The sequence below is a fragment of the Cyrtonyx montezumae genome, unplaced genomic scaffold, assembly GCF_038088225.1.
Source record: "Cyrtonyx montezumae isolate F1298 unplaced genomic scaffold, pur_monq_1.0 scaffold_70, whole genome shotgun sequence".
NCBI classification, from domain to species: Eukaryota; Metazoa; Chordata; class Aves; order Galliformes; family Odontophoridae; genus Cyrtonyx; species Cyrtonyx montezumae.
This window is the reverse complement of record NW_027072079.1, coordinates 228,300-248,204: the sequence shown is the minus strand read 5'-3', so window position 1 is coordinate 248,204 and position 19,905 is coordinate 228,300. Positions and strand designations below refer to the sequence as shown.

General features: G+C 45.6%; 1 protein-coding gene across 2 annotated transcripts in view; it reads right to left on the bottom strand.

Annotated features, from left to right (window-relative positions):
* DIP2B (disco interacting protein 2 homolog B) overlaps positions 1 to 18,813 on the bottom strand; it is a 58,105-nt gene extending 39,292 nt beyond the window's left edge. For both annotated transcript variants that reach the window (XM_065751463.1, XM_065751464.1), the window contains exon 1: positions 18,692 to 18,813. In XM_065751463.1, coding sequence (XP_065607535.1) covers positions 18,692 to 18,779 — 88 coding nt within the window. In that variant the 5' untranslated portion in view covers positions 18,780 to 18,813. The remainder of the gene's footprint in view (positions 1 to 18,691) is intronic.
* Positions 18,814 to 19,905: the final 1,092 nt, after the last annotated feature.

Sequence of the window (19,905 nt, the reverse complement as noted above, 5' to 3'; positions counted from 1 at the left end):
TATGGAAATGTAACTCATCTTTTAAACACAGTGTTGGCAGAGCAGGCTAGCATGCAGGTTGGCATGTTGCACTGCATCTGAGCACAGTAGTTATGTATTTCCAGATGGGAAAATGCTATTGCAAGTAACTGGATGAGCTCAATGATGATGTATGTTGGAAAAACGAAAGATATCTGTGAAAAGCATTAGCACTTAAAAGGATCACCCCCCGAACAAAAATCCTCAATAATGAGAATGAATTTAGCAAAACTAAAGTGATGAGACTTCTGTCACAATGTTCTCCTGTGTGCCCCCTACCTTGATTCCCTCAAGGAAGCAATACCAGGCATGTGTTCATGAGGATGTAATAATTCTCACTACACAGAAAAGGGCAGCTGAGAAAGTGATGGTTGCTTAAGACAGCAAAATGCTCTGTTTTTCCTAAAACATTCAAATCTGAAACACACACCACAGTCATTTTACAGCACTCACAAGTGCTTTCTCTCAGATAGTTGCTATTCAACAGTATTAGTCACCGCAGTAGGATCCCACTACTTAACATCAAAGCTACAGAATTATTAATTTTTATCCAGCCTCAAATTAGTGTGCAAAACCAGTAATCTAACTTTCAGAAACTCCCACCAAATTGCAAAAGAAATACACTTTGTCAAATACAGACAAAAAGACAGGAGGCCGAGTCAGTGAGCAGCTACTAAATAAATCATTCTTAGTTGTTTTTTCACTTCTTTTAATCCTGACTAGTGGAACCCAGGCAAAGGCATCAAGATCCATCTGCGTTTTGCCAGATATCCTTAAGTCTGCTCTGCACGTGGTAATTCAGCATAACCCCATCAGAAATAGAGTCCCAGGAAAGCAGAGCTGCGCTCCAGCTGACAGCATGCCACACCAGGGCTGGTGCTCTGCGCTGGGACAAGGCCGCCTGTGCTGCACTGAAGAGCACTCCCTGTTCAAGTTGGCTGCAAGCTTGGGAAACTGGACTGGAACAGAAAGAAGAAAATGCACTGGGTAGGATGGCACAGCAGCAGGCCCCAGCCCAGTGCTCAGTGCAGGCAGTGTTAAGCTTTCAGCTCTGTTCAGATCAGCAACCCTGGCTTCTTGAGGAATTTCACTGCTAAGGAAACCATGCTGGCATGTCACCAGCAAGGCTAAGAAAACCCATTATTCTGTCAGCTGCAATGCTCTTTACAAGAAAGATCATGCGAGGAGTAACTTCTGTTTGGGCTCTTTAGGCATGCTGAAGAGTCAAAGCGTCTGCCTCAGAAGGACTTTGTTCAGATGCTGGATAACAGGATGCAGAAAGATCCTCCCAATGTGAACGCCTTTAAGCAGTGAAGAAGATCCCAATAATGGGCAGCACATGTTCCTGCAGCAGAGACAGCACAGCTTAACAGATGCTGCACCATGCTCCATCTCAGCTCAGGAGCTGAGAACCTCCAGAAGATTTATCACAATGCTACTGAATGTAAATACTTCAATGGAAATTAAGCACTGCTCCCAGCATACCAATTCCTCCTGTCTGATTCTGCACACAAACACCTTTCTTTAAAAAAAAAAAAGAAAACTGCATTCGATTTTTGGTACAAAATATTGAAGTAGAAAAAAAACATGTTATTATCGTAAGGGAAGGAGTAGTCAGTCTCAATTTGCTGGCCTTGTTATGCAGGATGCTGCAACACTCAGACCAATTACAATACCTATTTCTTTTGCTGCAAAATGACCACACCAGCTGTGTTTCTCATGCCTTGCACCACTACAGCGCTGATGTCACAGTGTATTTTCACAGAACTGAAGGCAAATATTTTTTCTACAACTACACCAGTGGACCCTGAACCTAAACAAACAGGCTTAGAAGCAAGGAAGATCCCATTCAACAAGCTATCTCCAGAACCACAATTATTGCTCACATCACATTTCTCTACTGGGGCCTCTTTAAGGGTGCAGCATCTCCTTTTCCATCAATAAACTGAATTCTCAAAGGTCTGTCTTGTAGAGGGAAGGAAGTATGGAGAAATCAGTGGGATTATTTAAGAGCACACAGTCAGCAACTTGCCAGAAGGAAAAGAACACAAACAAAATGAACACAAGAGCACACAAAAAAGATACTGCAGACACTGATGCAGTTTTAGACAGAATCTTTGTCAGAAAATTATTTCACTATGAAGAATTCCTGTATTTACCTTCCCAAATATTCTGAGTTTATCATAAGGATGTGTCACTGTGGCCTTGTTAAAAAAGCCGTTCCTGAGATCACAGTTTCCAACCAAACGTTCACGTAAGAGAAATTCACAGGAGAAAACTTCCATCTTGCTGATTTCTCATTAGTGAAAAATAAAGGAGGAGATGACAACAAAGTAATCACAAAACAAATGACTCCAAACCACCTTGTGCGAGGTTCTCAGTGAGCAGGGAATAGAAGCTCTCCATCAAACAAGAAACAGAGGATAACACAGAGCTTTGGACAATCACTGCTTTGTTCTCACAACAAATAATTAAAGCCTCCCCAGCAGCCCCACAGAGAGGCTGAGAAATCATCTCATCTGAATTCCTCCCGGCTCTACCTACGCCACCATTTCTGTAGAGCTCCTTGGGAATGCCAAATTACTCAGGTCTGACAGCACTTGACTCCTCTTGGGAAGGGAAGCTCTTGTAGCAGCAGATGCCATCCCAGGATGTCAGTGCTGGGGATGCTGATCCACCCACCAAGTGCCTTCCTGCTGGAAAAGCAAAGCTATCACTGTGAGACACACTAAAACCCAACCACCTCACTGACCAAAGAGCAAACTGGGCAGCTTCCATCTGCATGACTTCCACTGTACATCACTGCCACAATAGGGACTGGCTCCAACACAATACATATGACATTTGTGATATTAATGAGTCGGCCTTTAACTACACACAAGAGCTGAATATCAATGAAAAGGGAAGCGTGTCTTACACCTGGCACCCGGCATATCACAGCAGCAAGGCAGCACAGCTTCGCTGGATAAGCAAACACCTCAACACAACTGCTCTCCTAACAGCTCAGTTTGGCTCCAATGCTCCTGCACCCTTTTCACACGAAGGTCAGAGACATCTGATACAGTGGAAATACACTCATTGAGATTTATTTATAATAAAAAGGGAAGAAAAACAAACACATTCTCCTAGAAATGACACAGCTTTCAGTAGGTAAATTAAAAGCTCCTGTTAGTAAATTCAGTATTAAAGAATCAAAGGACAGCGTTAGCTATAAACAAATACTTTAAACAACAGATCAACTGCTCCAGCCAAGTGGGAAGAAACATGAGCTGGTAAACAAAACTAGGCTCTGCAAAAGCCAGAAGGCTGAGTGCATTTCCCATTCGTTGTTTGCAGCCTGAACCACCTACACCCGATTTCAGGATGCTCACAGTGGGGCTCAGTCACAGCTCTGTGTGCTGTCAGCAGCGACGCACAAACCCCTCTGCAGCCCTGATCAATAACAGTGAGCACAATGCAAAACCACCACGAGCTCCTGTAACACAGGCAGCTGCACAGAGTAAGGGGAAAAAAAATCAAAAAAATAAATAGAATCATTCTATAAACTGCTTCCTACTTCCCAGGACAAGTAGTCTCCTACCCTGAAAGGCAACCGACCCAAACCAGGGATGTTCTCACATCCTGCGCTCTTCATGTGAAGAAGAAATTTTTATTAAAGAGACAAAACTCAACTTCCAGAAACAGGTACAATGTCATGGTATATCTGTGCTAATGAGGTTCAGACTGTCAAAAGGCAAAATGTATCATTAAAATACTGGGTAAAAAACATGTAAGTGCATCTCAGTGAAAGCCACGTCACCGAATGCCCGTGCTGACACTGCTTGCTCACACGAAAGCAATGCAGGCTCAACCTCAGCACAGAGCTGCTGGGAAGCTGCTGCACTGCACAGGGACCTCTGCTCACCCATGGTTTTCTCTGCAGAGCCACACTACATCAGCCTTCACCGCAAGAAGGAGCTATGGCTTGGATGTGAGGAGTACCTGCTTGGCTGGGCTCAAGCTGGAAGAAAGAGAGAAGCGCCGGATCTGTTCTATGGCTGTTAATGGCAAAGCATCCAGAACAGGACAAACTTCTAGAAAGATTTTTTTTTGAGTCATAAATCAAAATAAATAAAATCATATTCCATATTTTAAGTTCATCAGAACACTCTCTCAAGTTGTCCTCATATATAACCACCACAGGGAAGAAAGCCCAAACCTGCTAAAAGCTTTAAAAAGCCTTAAATTAAATATTAATATTCAGAAAGGGATGAAGCCAGCACAAAAACACAAGGTTCCTCACCACTCCAGTTCTGCAGAGCCCAGAGCTAGGGATGAAAGGTTTCTTGCAAACAGGGATGCACTTTTTTTTTTTTTTTTTTTTCAAATTTTATTCATAACATGCTAGATGGTATTATGAACTAAAAAACAAAACACCAAAAAAACGAGCTACAGCTGTACACGTTGGGAACTGAAAGTTGCCTGACAAAGCAGCAAGCAGCACAGTGAATGACTAACAGCAGCTAATTGTTATGTCAGTTAATGAAAAGCAGAACTGAATGGTTATCAGTACTGTGTTGCCCTTACGGGTCTGTTTGCCATGTCAAAGATAAAGTCAGAATCCTTCTCTCCCAAATTCCACTTCTGATGCTTAGTCGTGTTCACTTATCTCCAAGCCACATAACTCAGGAGGAAGTGCATTAAAAGAAATGGATTCAGCTTTACTTCCAACTGTTGCTTTGACTTGGTCTCACAAACCTCAAGAAAGACATCTCCTTGAAGAAGACCTCTGGCACCCCCGGCACAGGGTTGCTCTGGTTAGTTTTTCCTTGTGCTGTTCCTTTGTAGCTCTCTGTGTAACTGAAAGATATCTCCTGTTCCCTCTGATTTAAGGATGCTGGTTGATCAGGTGTTAATAGAGACCCAGAGCGATTTGCCAAAAGATCCCCAAAAAATCTAATGGAGTGGTGACATCAATTACTTCATTTTAATGACAGTGAGATCATATTTTAATTTTTCATTCTGCAACAAATTTAATGTAATGGTGACTGTGCAGTTTCCCTTAGCAATAGCCCATCTCCTTCGAAGTCAGAAGCATTACTTTAAATAATGAACGGAACCCTTTGGTAACCGCTAGCATTTAATTTTAACAGTATTAGGCTGGTTTTCTTACTATGCAAAACGTGTAAGCCCTCCAAGTTACTCATCTAAAACAGAAACCCTGAAGTGTGAACTCTAGTTCTTAGAGGAAGAAAGCCTGCAGGGCCAACTATGCTCTCTCTAGGCATGGGTATATAAACCTTTAAGAACATATAAGCCTAAGGTGTCTAGAAAGCAAACAAACAAAAGAAACAGGACTAAACTGAAAAGTATCACTGGAAAAAAAAAGCAAGTCTAATTAAACACTGTCTGCAATTCTTATCTTAGCAGGGACACAGAGGTGTCTGATCCCCATTTACAAAAACCTGATGGAAAGTACAACTGCATGCAGGCGTATAGGGCAAAACTGCAGATGTGTGGCAAAGCTGCTGGTTCAGCTCCACAGCATGACCTCGGTGCTGTTATCTGATGGCCATGGCCTAATTCCACCTCTACTCTGGCTGGCAGAAAGGCAGGGACTTTCCAGGCCTCTCCCTTTAACTTCATAACTGTGGGAGCCCTCCCCCTTCTAAAACCTGGCAGTTTTACACAAGACTGTGGTCTGCCCATCTGAGGATCATCCCAATTGTGGTCCTGCTCCACTGCTGTACAATTCATCCCAGCGTCCGTGTTCCAGTGTGACTCATTACCCCTCTCCAGCCTACCCTGCACCATCCCAGGCAGCTGCTTGCTAAGATCCTCCACCATTTCTCATATTAACTTCCAGCCTTACGCTCGAAGAGACCAGGATCTAACACTTGCACTTTAGCTTTTCTGCTGTTGATGACAAAGTACTTGTATTAACCATCTGTTACTACACCTAATGGAGCTGTAATCACTAGGTATTGCCCGTTTCATAGAGCACTAAAATGTTTATAAAAACAGTCTGTCAATGTAATGATGTTAACAGGAAGACACTTGCACCTTCTTGATAAAGCACTACATTTGCAGCAGGCCCTGCTCTCAACTGCAAACACAGTGGCTGTTCTAATAGCAGGCTGAAGCACTGGAGACTATTCCACACTTTGGGGGCTGGGAGGAGTGGGAAGGGCTGAGGACATGCTGACAGCAGGAATTTAAGGCGAGACATTCTGGCTAAAAAGAGAAATTGAGGTCCAAGGACAAAGCTCACAATGAAGCATAACCTCTGAAAAAGGAGTTAGCTAGTCAACAGGCATCGGTTTGGATTGCTGCCCTCCAATTTGTTCAGTAAGACCTGCCTGCTGACTCCATACATTTTATGCAAGTAAAATCTGTGCCACGGTATGTAACAGAAAAATAATGGTATTTGGGAAATAAAGCAATCATTTCCCTTCATGATGCCTTGAGCAAGATGGTATTTCTTCCTAAAGTATTTGGCATTCTAGAAGCACAAACCAGTACAGTAGATAAAACACAAAATCAGTTCCTCGCCTGAGATGCTCCCACCAAACACTGTCTCAGCAGTACCCCAAAAAAATCCCTTAGAGACTGCGATACCTCATCCACTCTTCAGGGAACTCTGGCCAGAAGTTCCCTGTTGCTCCAGTTCTGCTGCAGGACAATGCAATGCAGCCCTGAAACCCAGAGGTCACACTCAGGTAGCAATCGCAGACAGAGGATGCACTCACAACGCAATACCTCTACTACAGATCCCTGAAGCGTGATGCCTGTGCTGACTGTTCTGTGTGCAGATACCATTGAATACTTCATGCTGAAAGCTTTAAAAGGGAGAAACGTCAGCCCAGAAATGCAGCTTTCAGGAGCCAACCTCAGCTCCAGCAGTGCACCAGCAGTGATGTGATGTGACTGGTGGAACAGCTACATGTGGCACTAAAACCTTCTTTCCAAGCAGAGGAAAGAGAAACAGCACAGCAGTGCAGATTTCAAAGTGTGGCCATTTCTAATTTGCTTAGTTTCACTGGCTTAAAATTGAAGTTTATTTTGAGAGTGGAGTTCTTATCTCCCTTCTTCCCCCTCCCCTTTTTATTTTTCAATTTAAGGACGTAGCAAATCAAGAAGTAGGAATTTATCACCAGGAGAAAGCAGCCATCGGAGGGAGACAGCTGTCCCTCACTGCTGCAGACACCTCCTTCCCCATAACCAGGGTGAAGTCACAGACAGGCTTGGGGCAGTTCAATAGCAGACGGGTTCTGCCAGTGCTCTCACACAGAAGATCCTCTCCTCACAGTTCAGTTTCACCAGATGGGTTGAGTGCTGTACTGACAGACCCACTGGATGAAAACTCGGAGAATTAAGCACAAGATCTTAGCATCCAAACAACAACCAGGGTCTAAAAAGCTAATGTAGACTGACATGCAAAAGTGTGCAATCATTTCCATGCGGCTGCATTCATCTTCTTTACATATGAGGCCAAGAAAGCCCCTGGGGCTGTACGAGTGCCTAAATGGGCGCAGGTTTCCTTTGGTCTTTAACAAAGGCTTTAAGCAATTGGCAAGCTGCCCTGGCCTAGCTGCCTTCTTCCTTTTCATATGTGCCTCCATCCACAGATAATGCAGGGCGGCTCTGAATTCACAGCCTGCACAATCAGAGGTAAAGGATATCACAGGAAACCCAAGTCAGCTTTTCCCCTCCATGAGCTAACTCCCTGGAACAACCAGAACAGTCCTTCTCGTTTGCGTATCTCACAGCATGTAACACTTAAACAGCAGATGGTATGTTCAAAGCTCAACCATCAACTGGTTTAGTGAGTTAAGAAGAGAGATGCAGTCTGCAATTGCTTGGGGCAGAATGTGCTGAAGGAGCAGAAATCTACCATTCAGCTGGGATTCCATGAAACAGCTTCAAACAACCCCTTCAAAACATGGAAACAGCCCAATAACTGCAGCCTTGCTCCCATGCAACAATAACTTTTGCAGACTTTTTGTCACACTTCACCCATAGAAAATGTAAGCTGTTCTGAAATAGCTATTCTCAAAAGCAGAACTACAGAAAAAGCAGCCTCACACTGCCCAAATCTCTCTGCTTCGATAGGTCCTTTCATTCTTCTCTTCTTGGACTGCTCTGCCTCTCCCATATCAAATATTCAACTGCTCATTTTTTAAGGCTGTCAGCTCCCATGGCTGGACCCGCACAACCGAGGCTGTCACCGCATGGTAAGAGCAGCACAAAGCAGCAAGTACGTCCTGATTTGTCCTGCTGCCAGACCTCCCATAACCTGCAGCCAAACTACTTACTCCTTCCCCAGCTCTCCATGCCAAGTCTTTGCTTTTATCCTTCTGCCCAAATAGATCTCTCCCTGCTGGAAGAGGAGTGTGCCTGCAGTGCTATGTGACGTCTGTGTCCCTTTCACTGTTCACAGGAAGCTGTTCTGGAGTGTTAAGGAAAAGAACAGAAATACAGTAATTTTCCTAAGAGAAAAGGCCAAGTTGCAGCATCTTGTGTGGCACTGGATTGTTTCCATTATTTTGAAGGGATTATCTGAAGCAGTTCCATAGATTCCTAGTTGGAAGTAAACTGGGGGTTGGAACTAGATGACCTCTAAGGTCTCTTGCAACCTGTGCCATTCTGCAATTCTATGATTTCTGATCCTTCAGCACATTCTGACCAACATCCTGTGCCTTACTTGCTGCCCCTCTCCCCCACTGCTTTGCTTCATCCATTTCAGCCCACAGAACGTGGAAAAAAAAGCATCACTTATGTCAAAGGAGAAGAGGAAGTTCCCATAAACAAAGCCCCATAGAGATGTCACGACATGAACCTTTGTTTCTATGTGGCTTTCTCCATCACATTTAACACAAGAAATTACCTTTTCACTCCAGGGAAATACACGGACTAAATATCATGAGCCGTCACAGTGCAGCACTGATAAACTGAGCAGGATTACTGCAGGTAAGCATGCACAAGACAAATCTCAACTGACTCCTTCTGGACAGAGGATCATGTTTCACAGCCCCATACAAACCCAGAGGACAGCAGTCAGTACAAAAGAATGACGTGAAGCAAACGGAACATGTCTGGACAAGAACCAACAACCCAACCCCAACATCTCCTAAAAAGCCCTGGAAGTGGTGACAGCCACCCTTGGCAGACAGGGCTTTGGGCCCCTGGGAGAGAGCTGCAATGGCAGGATCAGAATGTGGGCCGAGAAGAAAGGGTTCAGCTTTCTTCTTTTTAAAAAATGTTTTCATTCAGATTTCTTTAAGATCAACTTATTCACCATGAAAGTGCAAAGGAGATGAGCTATTAAGTAATTACCTAGGGAGACACATGACAGTAATCACAATACATCAAACATGACTCTGCCAGATCCTTATGCCTCTCTTTACATCTCCCATGCTACCACGAGATATACCAGAAGTGCTTCACTGAGGCCCTACACAAGGAATAACCTTTGGATACACCAAAGCCGAAGGGGAATTACATCTTCCTGTTTGCTGTTCTAGGCAGGCTTTTTTTTTTCCCCCTTTTAAAGGTCTGCTGCAAAAAAAGAACTGCTCTGAGAGCCTTTCACAGTAACAGCACCTCTGAGATTTTGTATCTTCCCAATTTGGGGGAACAACAGCAAATCTGCTGTGCTCAGGCATCTGCGTCTCTGCTCACAGTGACCAAAACAACTATTTAACACTCGTGGTGAGTAGCCTTATGCCATTTTTACATGCTGCAATTTTAAAACAGGACTTAACAAGTAAAGTGTATCAAACACAGGAATGGCCATGCAGAACTGAAGTGTTTGTTCAAGGTTTCTAGGTGTGGCAGCAGCCAAGACATAATAGGATTATTTCTATCTGACTCATTTGCTTTGTGTTCATCCACGATTCTCCTGCTTCTGGACTCAATAATTGACTTTTTTTTTTTTTTCTATGCAACAGGATATATATACATACTTCTTTTAATTTGGGAAATTTTCAAGAGGGACACAAGAACGTAAAGCAGAGAGGGGTAATCCCACAGATACAGGCTGTACCAGCGTGCTCAACCTAAACACACCAGCAGTCAGTGCTGAACTGGAGATTACTTGAGCATGCAGAGGGACACGTGCTCCCAGCACACTGCAGACACCCAGCTAGCAGTTACCAGGCTGCACGTTTCAAGCTCTTCCCAGGTCAGTGAGCAGGCGGCCGGCTGAAGGGAGCTGGGGCTGAGCATCCAACATCTCTGCATGGTACACAGCTCTGCTCTGTGCATCCTGCCTGCAAACTGAAAACAACACTTCCCCCTTTTCACTGGAGCAACTTCCAATCCAACATTGTGTAAGCGTGGAGGTTTTCATTCTAATTACAATAAGAATTGTTCACTTTTTTTTTTTCCTTTTAATCCACAAGGGATCACTTTAAGTTTCTGCCCTAAGAATAAACAGTCTCAGTCTGAAAATAAAAGCACAAAGCATTGACATGAGTGCTTTGAGATCTACTTTTTGCTAACGCAATACAGGCTTCACTTTGTGTTGTTCAGTATTCTCTTCAGGATTGCTAGAAAAGTTTAAATAACCGTACAAAAATAATTCATAAATTTGGTGTACAACCAATGATTCGCTGCATATGGAATGGAGTAAATGGTTCAATTTCCTCTTTTTAGAAAAGGAAAGTTACATTCTTAAAAGCTTAATCAATTGCCCCCTGCAGCTCAGAGCTTTACCCAGCACACAGCTGAGACATATGGGCTGTTGGTGACACAAAAGGGGATGAGGTGGGATCCAACCCTGCCGCCAGAAGCTGTGTGCTGAGGGCACTCCACAGCACACGCAGGAAGGAGCCAGCTGAAGCAAACCTCCCAGCAGCACCCTCCTCCATCCAAAGGCACAAACGAAGATGGGAAGGTCTGTTTATTTCCTCCACCAGAAGCACTGAGGATCGAGGCCCTCTTATCTCCGTTCAATCACCTGACTCTGCTCTCTCCAGCACAAGGTGAATAAGCACTGCCTGGAATGTGCCGTGTCACCTCCAGCTCCTGGGAGGAGCGCTCCTGCTCCTTCTCAGTGACAATGCAGGTCGTGGCAGGAGCCTCAGCTGCTGCACCTCCACACGGAGCCGTTAGCTACAATCTCACCTTCTCAGAAAGGCAAAGCGACCTTTAGAGCCGCTCACCTTTGCTTATTGCTCTTTCTAGAAAATGACCAGAAAACTTCAAAGCGTCTTCCCCTCCCCCAGGGTTTCTTTTGTCTGGGCAGCGTATCTGTGAGATCACTGCTTCCAGAAGCAGGTACAGCTCCCAGCAGGTAATTACAGGGAAAGGTGACGATGAAGACATGACGACGAGGCAAAGAAAGCACTCTTATCATGAACCCCACACTGACATCTGTGCATTCATCGCTGTTCTCACCCAGGAGGTTACAGAACTTTCAGAAAAGGTGCTTCATATTGAAAAGGTTCTTCACTTCAAAGATCAGTCAGCACTCTAAATGAAAAGCTGATGCACTGAAGGTAGCACAGGTGAAACAGCAGCAATATAAAACTTTCCTTAACACAGCCTCACCTGACTCTACCTTCCCAAAAACCTGGAGCCACAGCTCGCTGCCATCTGCTCAGCACCATCCATCCTCCTGGTAACTACAGATACTGATCACAGGGAATATTCATAGCAGAAAAATACTTGTCTTTGGCTTTCTTTGATAAATTCAGCAGCCAGACAGTGCAGTCTGATGCGATCAGTCGATTCCCAGCAGAACTAGCAGTGCCTGCATTTAGAGCTGCAATGGCACTGCTACCTTCCCTCTGTGCTGGAGCTGCCACGAAACACAGGGACAAGACACAAGCAATGCTTTTTTTTCCTCCTGAGCTGCTCTGAGAGAAATTTATTATAAACTTGCATTAGAGGAACAAAAGCCTTGCTATTCCAAAGTACATTTCTTAATGCAGAATGATTGCATGCATTTCTAGGTTGTAGCTAAGTCCTCTTTGCAATACATGCTTTATTCCCAACAACAGGAAGGTTTTGTTCTCAAAATCCTTTATGACTAAGGTACAGTGGCAAAGGAGAGGAAAAGCATCCCAAACAATCCTTTTCCATCGCTGCACTTTAGACCTGATATCTGACATCAGTCCTGATCCCAGAGGCAAAATGGGAGCACTTTATTCAGAGTCAACCAGCTCCCACAGCTACAGCCACTCAAAATGGAGCGCATTACTCCTGTATTAAAACATATGTTTTTGAAGGCAGCTAGCCATCCGGCTGCCCTCGGAGAGATTACAGAAGACCTAATTTTATCAGGCTGGGATACAATTCTCTTGGTTACTTTAGCTCCCCAGGGACGTGGAGCTGCTGGAAGCAGGTTGCCTGACTGCAGGGGAACAACTCAGCTGCTGATCACCGAGGCAATAACTCATATCCTAGGTTCCCAAAATATATCAGCGCATGCCCTGCAGGCTCTGTGGGCTCCCACCCCTATGGAATTCACACAAAACCTAGTTCGTATCAGCACTTCTCAGGTCCAGAAGAATTAGAAAAAGTTGATGCTGGCAGAAAAGTTCTAAAACTTTAAGCAACCTTTTTCTTTTCTTCCAGAAGGTACACTAAATAAAAGAAGGCATTCATTTTCTAGAGCCAAAAGCACAAGGCACTCTTACATCAACTGCCTTTGGTACCAACGTAACCTGTGCGTGTACTCCAAGGTGTGTTGCAGGCACATTCAGCTTTGAAGTTTGAAGAAAAAAGTGCATGCTGATAGAAATGGGCGTTCTACTCAAATAAGTAATCCACGCAGGAGTGAAAAAGCAGCAGTGGCCAGCATGGCTCAGAATGAGGAATACAGGTGTGAGGCCTTTCCCAAGACTTGTCATCAAAACATAATGGCAAAATTTGTGCAGCAGATGTAACGTGGCTGCCAGCACAGCAGCCGTTAGCTATAAATCACCACTGTAAACTTAAGAATCTTTCATCCTAATTAATAGAATGAGACACCCTGGCCTGATGACTCCTCCCTGACTTCATAAGGTCTAAGAAAAATGTCAGATTGAACCGATTGTTAACAGAACACTTCAGTTCCACTGCTCAACAAGGTCCCAAAAGGAACTGAGCAGACCACTGAGGCTCAGGAAATGCCTTCTGTAACTTTGGGGCAAGCAGCTTCAATAAAAGCATTTTAAGAAATTATCTGGACATTATATTTGAGGCAAATCAAAACAGGAAAGCATTCAGCTTCTGCGTGCACCTCTGGGATGTCTCACCATTAGTTCATTCTTTGGCTTCAGAAACTTGCCACTGAATAAACATGATAAATCCAATGAATAGAAAGCTTCACGACAAAAATTAATCTGGAAGGAACCCATCACCTTTTCTGACACAGTTCCAATGAACTAGAAACACGCGGGGTCCTCTGCATGCCTGTTTCTCTACGGGGCTCCAAGTGTTCTCCAGACCTGCAACCTGGCTGAGCGCAGTTACTGCCATCCATCACATCTACCCCTTAATATTTCATGCTACAGAATTTAAGATAGAAAGCTGAAGGTCTAGGATACCACAAAAAACACCGGAGAGAGCTTTACTGCAGATGTCAGGCTAACAAGCCCGATCAATGCTTCCAGTCTAAGAATCCAGCTGAAACTGCAAACTGTACCAGTAGTAAGAGTAAGCAGCACAAAGACAACACAAGAATCATTGCTACCAGATGTCAACCTCCGCCCAGCTGAGGAAAACTGGTTCTAACTCTAGCAAGGCTTCAGAGAAGCAAGGGAGGAGGTGGAGGAGTGTCTTTAAAGCCTCTAATTTCCTCCCCTCCCCAAGGCAAAGGGTCAGAGCTGCAGCTTTTAAAAATAGCCCCAAACCCGCTCCTCATTTCCTAAGTATAGGAGCAACAATGCAACCAGATGCACACTCTTAACTCTCCTGGTTGTTCTTTGTTATACTAACCTGGATGCTCCAAATACTTTTCTTGCACAGTATAACTTACTCCTGATCACATTAGCATTTAACTTTCTCCAAACCACTCATCACTCTCAGTGCTCTGCTTTGACCATCTGCACAGTACGTGATGTTCGGAGGGACATTCTGTTTGATGGACTGGAGACAGTTTTGCTGCCCTGCTCCTCTGCTGATAATGACTTGAGCTGTATTTCCTTTTCCTGTGTGATGGGCACTGCAAGCAATCCACGGGCAACCATGCTCACACCACTTCTTTCCCTGCTGTAAAGCTTAATACAACACCATGAGAAACGAAGTCTCCTATCGGGATCTTGGTAGAGCCAAATGAGGCAGGGATGAGCACCTCTGAATTTGTGTGAACAGCTCTCCATGACGTGCTCCAAAAGGATTTTTCTGCATTTCAAAGCACTGCCTCAGAACTGTACCTTTGTTGGCTGCATATGGAGAGGCTGTGTCAAAGCCATACACAGATTTCTCAGCAGATTTGGTACCCATCCGCTGTCAGTCCTGCAGGTAAATTAAAGAAGCAACATAAAAGCTTTCCCATTACCAGTTTTGCCTAATGCAAGACTTGTGGGTACAATGCTGCATAAATGTGCAAAACCACCCGAGAGTCCTGCTAGCTGCAAGACAATCAGAGCTGGCTGCTTACACTCATAAGCTCCCTATAGTCACAGCTCCCCTCTGAACAACAGGGAGAAAACTGAAGTGAAACCTCTCTGCCCACGCAGCAAATTCCATGTAAGCAGACCTTCCTCGATCAATTACTTTCTTTGGTTCTCCCCTAATCTATTTAGATTTTGTAATTCATCTACTCCATCTGTTAAAAAGGTCCTCACCTACTTTGACGGGTGCCTGGCAATCAAAGAATGAAAGCGGAAAAGCGCAGCTTTTGAGGGAAGAGAAAAACACCAGGATTCCTCAGGAATTTTTCAAGCCAAACAAAATAAAGACTCAACCCAATTGCTTGAGTCAACATGTTTCCTTCCAGTAAGGTTCTATCCTATTTGGCTGGCCTTCAGTCCTGGGTTTCAGCTGTTCTGCTGATACTACGTTTTCCACACCAGCCACCATCCCTTCTGCTTCTGAAAGTCCTTACGCACAGCTTCCCTCTGCCTCACATCTCTGGTAAGAGACAATCAACTTGAAAAGGAACAAACACAGGTGCGCAAAGCCATTCACAGAAACACCCACACCAAATCACACACCAGACAGCCAAATGGATGTTTAACCAGAAAAGTCAACAGAAACCACCTCCTTCTGTACATGAAGCAAGAGCAGTGATATGATAACGCTGTCACATAACCCAGAAAGGGCAAATCATGCTCGGAGCCCGAAGTGCTATCACAGGAATTCCTCATTATTATTAGGCGGGGTTTTCCCCCTCCTCTTACCTCATACTTTCACAGATGTCAGGAGCTGAAGTTCACTCCACTCACATCCCTTTACTAGTTAAAAACAGACAGAAACCACAGTCAAACACAAACCAGCAGCCAAGTAAGCGCTTCAGGAGAGCACTGAACCCTCTCAGAGACAGCTGTCCTACTTCCAGAGCAGCAGCTCCAGTGTACAACCACTGGTACCTAGGGAAGAAACTTCACTGTGCAGACAGTGCGAACCTCGCACCGTTCACTGCATAAAGCAAACATACAGAATGTGCTTCATTAGAACCTATGAATCCAGCAGTACCTGAGTTTCTTAGGGTATTAACACAGCTGAAACATGGTTAATGTGAGAAGAGCTGCTTGAGAACTGCCCCCAAAGCAGCAGAGTGCCCAGACACTGCACTCCAGGGCTGACATCTCAGAGCATACATGGAGGATTGCACGTGCTTTGCTCTGAGAGTAGAGGTGTTACAGGGCACCCACAGACCCCATCACACACAGCTGTGGTTCAGCCCCGAAGGCATAAAATGGAGCTCCAGCACACGTTAAACTTTGTTTCTTTGAACCTTATCAAACAGTTTGGGTAAGACCTCCTTAAAGGTCAGATCCCCAGCGCTTCTCCTCCTCAAGCAGCAGCAGATGCAAACACAAAGCCAGCCCTTCCCATCGTTACTGATGCATAATGTGGGTGTTACTGACAGATGAAAAAAAAAGCATGAGAAAGAAAAAAAAACTGAAGTAAGAAAAAAAGGAAAGCATGAGTAATCAGTAGGTTCCAGGCTCCACGTAGCTCCATGACTTAATTCATTGCAGTTAATCATTCTCATTAGAGGCAATGACACTGATCCCTTCTGTAAAGAATCCCTCTGAAAATGTGCTGCTGGAGGTTTGGGTACAACGTATTATAGAAGACAACTGAAGTCTTATCTAAACTCATTTAGAAATAAATGAGCTAAACCCAAATCAATCACCGAGGCCAAATAAGGACACACAACTAAAGACCAAAAGAAAGAAATTAAAGTGGTTTCTGTTAATGGAAGAATTACTGCTTCCTGAAAGACGTCCCATAGTGCTGCAGGAACACTTCAGGTTCTTCAGGAAGGGAACTGCTGCTACTTCCACTCTGAGCCTCGTGAGGTGCAGTTAAGGAACAGAGCAGGGATGGCACAGTTACCATCAGCACTGTTGTTCTGTGAAGAAAGTCTCACTGCAGATCATTCAAAGCATGCTTTAAACCAATCCTTCTGTTCTGCTTTGCATCCTACTTGCCAACACAGCATCTTCCACAAGCATATCGTCAGTTAAGATTTTAACACTCTCTTTCCCCCATGCTGTTAGAGATTCTGCAAGCCACGAAGGCGAGTGGGAACAGTGGCACAGCACAAAGCCCACAGCATGTCTGTGCTCCCAGCCCACCCGCAGCTGCAGCACTCCTTCACTCCACCTGCCCATGGTTCTCCCCATATAGGATCACCCATCTCCCAGTGCCTGCATCAGGGGCACTGAACACGTGCCCCCCCCCCCCGAGGTACAATTCCTCTCCTACTCCCAAAGAGAGGCATGATTACTCAGAAACCCCAACAGAAACACTCTCAGAGCACAGGAGAGGCAACCTGAGAAAATAAAGCTTGCAGTTAGGAGCGGGGGAAGGATCAAGTGCTGTTAGCTGAGCAAGAACTAATCAGACACACACCAAGCACCGCCGCCACTTTTAATAAAATGCTTCTATTCGATATTGTTTACTATAAACAGATCCATAGTTATACCCAGTTAACAATGCACACATTCACCTTCAAGTCTTTAAGCTGAAGTCTCAATCCGGGACATACGTTTCAATGACATTACCCCACTGACCCCCTGCTCCATCACAGCTCCCCTCAGTTATCTCAGGGAAAGCAGAGCCATGGCCACATGCCATCATGTGTGCTCAAGGCTTTCCAACAGGAAGAGGGATAGGCACAAAGAAACCTGTAATACGCATGCTAAAAAATTGGGATATTAAATCCATGAAGTGGTAATGGATTTAGTGTTCACAGAATTACATAACACAGGAAACTTCACTCCAAAGCATGGAAGTTTAAGCTGTTAGAAGCTTTATAAAGATTAGCATGATGTCACAGCCAGCCCTTCTATCAAAAGGACTTTTAAAAGCACAGCTTGCAGCACTGTATCAGCGGGTCAAACTAAAACTGTCAGTATCACATGGAACAACTTTCAGAAAACAGAAGCAAACGCTTAAAAGCATCCAGCAAACTCCTCCATAAACCATCAATTACCACTCATTATATTCCTGGGGAGTGAAGAGGATGTTCCTCCATTCTTTGTTATCGTGGACTACCCAAAACCAAACACCAGACAGGGTTATCGCTTTCAATAAATGTTTACAGAAAGCATATCTGGAGAAGGTCAGGCAGGAAAATACACACACACACTCACAAGAGCCGACAGCCAACATGAAGGCAGCATTAAGTCCAACTAGAAACAACCTGTGCTAAAAAGCACTACCATCGGGCAGTACACTGAGCTCTGCATGCCAACATGGGAAGCTCAGTGGAGGAATTCAAATCTTCACCACTGCAAACAGTCTCCTTTTAAGCTCTGTACGTTCCAGGACGAAGTGACAGAGCAGGGATGATACTGTAGCTCGATGTGCCGTCAATTTGTTAACCACGGGGGCGACGATTGCAGCCATGAGGTCTCCTCCTGACGTGGCACCGCTATGGCACCGACCTCAGCGCCGATGGGGCGGGGGTTCCTGGCACACACAGCCCCGCAGCCCCCACCGCACCTCGGCCTCATCCCGCGCCCCACAGCAGCACCGTAAGCTCCGGGAAACAAAGACGTACCGGCGCTGAACGGGAAACAAAACTCGTTGGGTTTTGTTCACAGCAAAAAAAAAAAAAAAAAAAAAAAGAAAACAACAGCGTGCGCGTCCCCTCATCGCAGCTACGGAAAAGAAGTCAGAGGCTGAAAGCACATCCGGCTGCACGCTGCTATTCACCCGATGGCCCTTCGAGCCCCCGCACCACCACCACCGCCGCCGCTGTCACTCCCACCCCTCCCCGGGGCCACGCAACGAGAGCGGCCCGGACAGCTCCGGCCCCGCGACCCTCACGGCCCATCCACGCGAGGACCCCCCCCTCCTCCCCACGACCATGATCCCTTTTTTTTACCTCACACACTGAGGTTCTTCTCCCCACCACGCGCAGAAAACCCCTTCAGGGCTGGGGCCTTCTCACAGCCCCCCCCCTCCCACAAGCCCCCTCCTCAAACTGCCCACACAGATCCCCCCCCTTCTCCCATAGCCCTGAGGTCTCGGCTCGGCGCAGGGCAGGCCGGGGAGGGGCGGACGAGCTCCCGGCGCTCCTCACCTTCCGAGAGCTCCAGCTCCAGCTCGGCCAGCTGCTCGCGGACTTCGCGAGGCAGCGAGGAGATGCCCGCGGCCGCCGGCTCGGCCATGGCGGGAGAAGAAGAAGGTAAGGGGTAGGGAAGAAGGGAGGGGGGAATAAAGGCAGGCCCGGCCGCCGAGCTCAGCGCCGGGGGCTGCGGGTCGCGGGCGCAGCGGGAGCGGCCGCCACCTCCGCCATGCTGAGAGCCCCAGCACCGCGTCACGTGACGGGGCGGTGCGCGTGCCGAGCTTCGCCTCACGGCGCCCCCTGGCGGCCCGGCCCCATCACCTACAGCGCCCCCTGGCGGCCCCGCGCTGCCCCTCACACAGCGGAGCAGCGCGCGTCCCCTCAGACGACGCTTCCGTTTCCCGCCTCCCTTCTTCCCGCGCTCCCTCAGAGCTCCTGAGGCGAAGCCGCCGCTTCCCGCCTCCCGCCGTCCCCTCACGTCCCCTTCACGTGGGGCCGCCCTACACGCGTAACAGAGATCACAACGAGAGACGGTGTTGGCTTTTGTGGTATTTTTTCCTTTTTTTGGTGGTGGTTTAGTTGTTTTTTTTGTGGGTGGTTTTTTGTTTTTTTTTTTTTGTTTTGCTTTTTCCTTTTAAATCAGCTTTTTATTTTTTTTTCTGTTATTTCAATTTCCCATAGCACCTTGGCGATGTCCAAAAAAAAAAAAAAAACAAATAACACGTATCATCATTGGAACATTTAAAGCATGAACCTACTTTACACAAATTTCGCTTGTGGTTTTTTTTTTTTGGACAGTTTCAACAACGGGAATAGATCAGAACAGACAAACAGGAGAAGGCGGAGATGTGATTGATTTTGTTTTGTTTTTCCCCTTTCACAAAGGGCTGTAACCACATCAGCTCAATATATTATCTGAATCCTGTGTATTCTATTAAAAAAATAATAATCAAAAACAAAAGAAAAATCTCAACCATTTACACACAGTCTGTTTAGAGCTGAAGTTTGCAATTTGTTTGTTGTTTTTTTCCTGGAAACCACATCCATAACTGAAGCTCCATAAAAATAAACCTCTGGTTCTTAAATATAAAATTTTCAGGCTGTTAACAGTTTGCAGACGGATCTGGGTTCGTTTCTTTCAGATGTAAGTTGCTTTAACTCCATCTCAAGTCCCTCCCAACATTAAAAACAGACTCCAAAAGCCCTCTTGCAGTGCCTGTGCTAAAGGC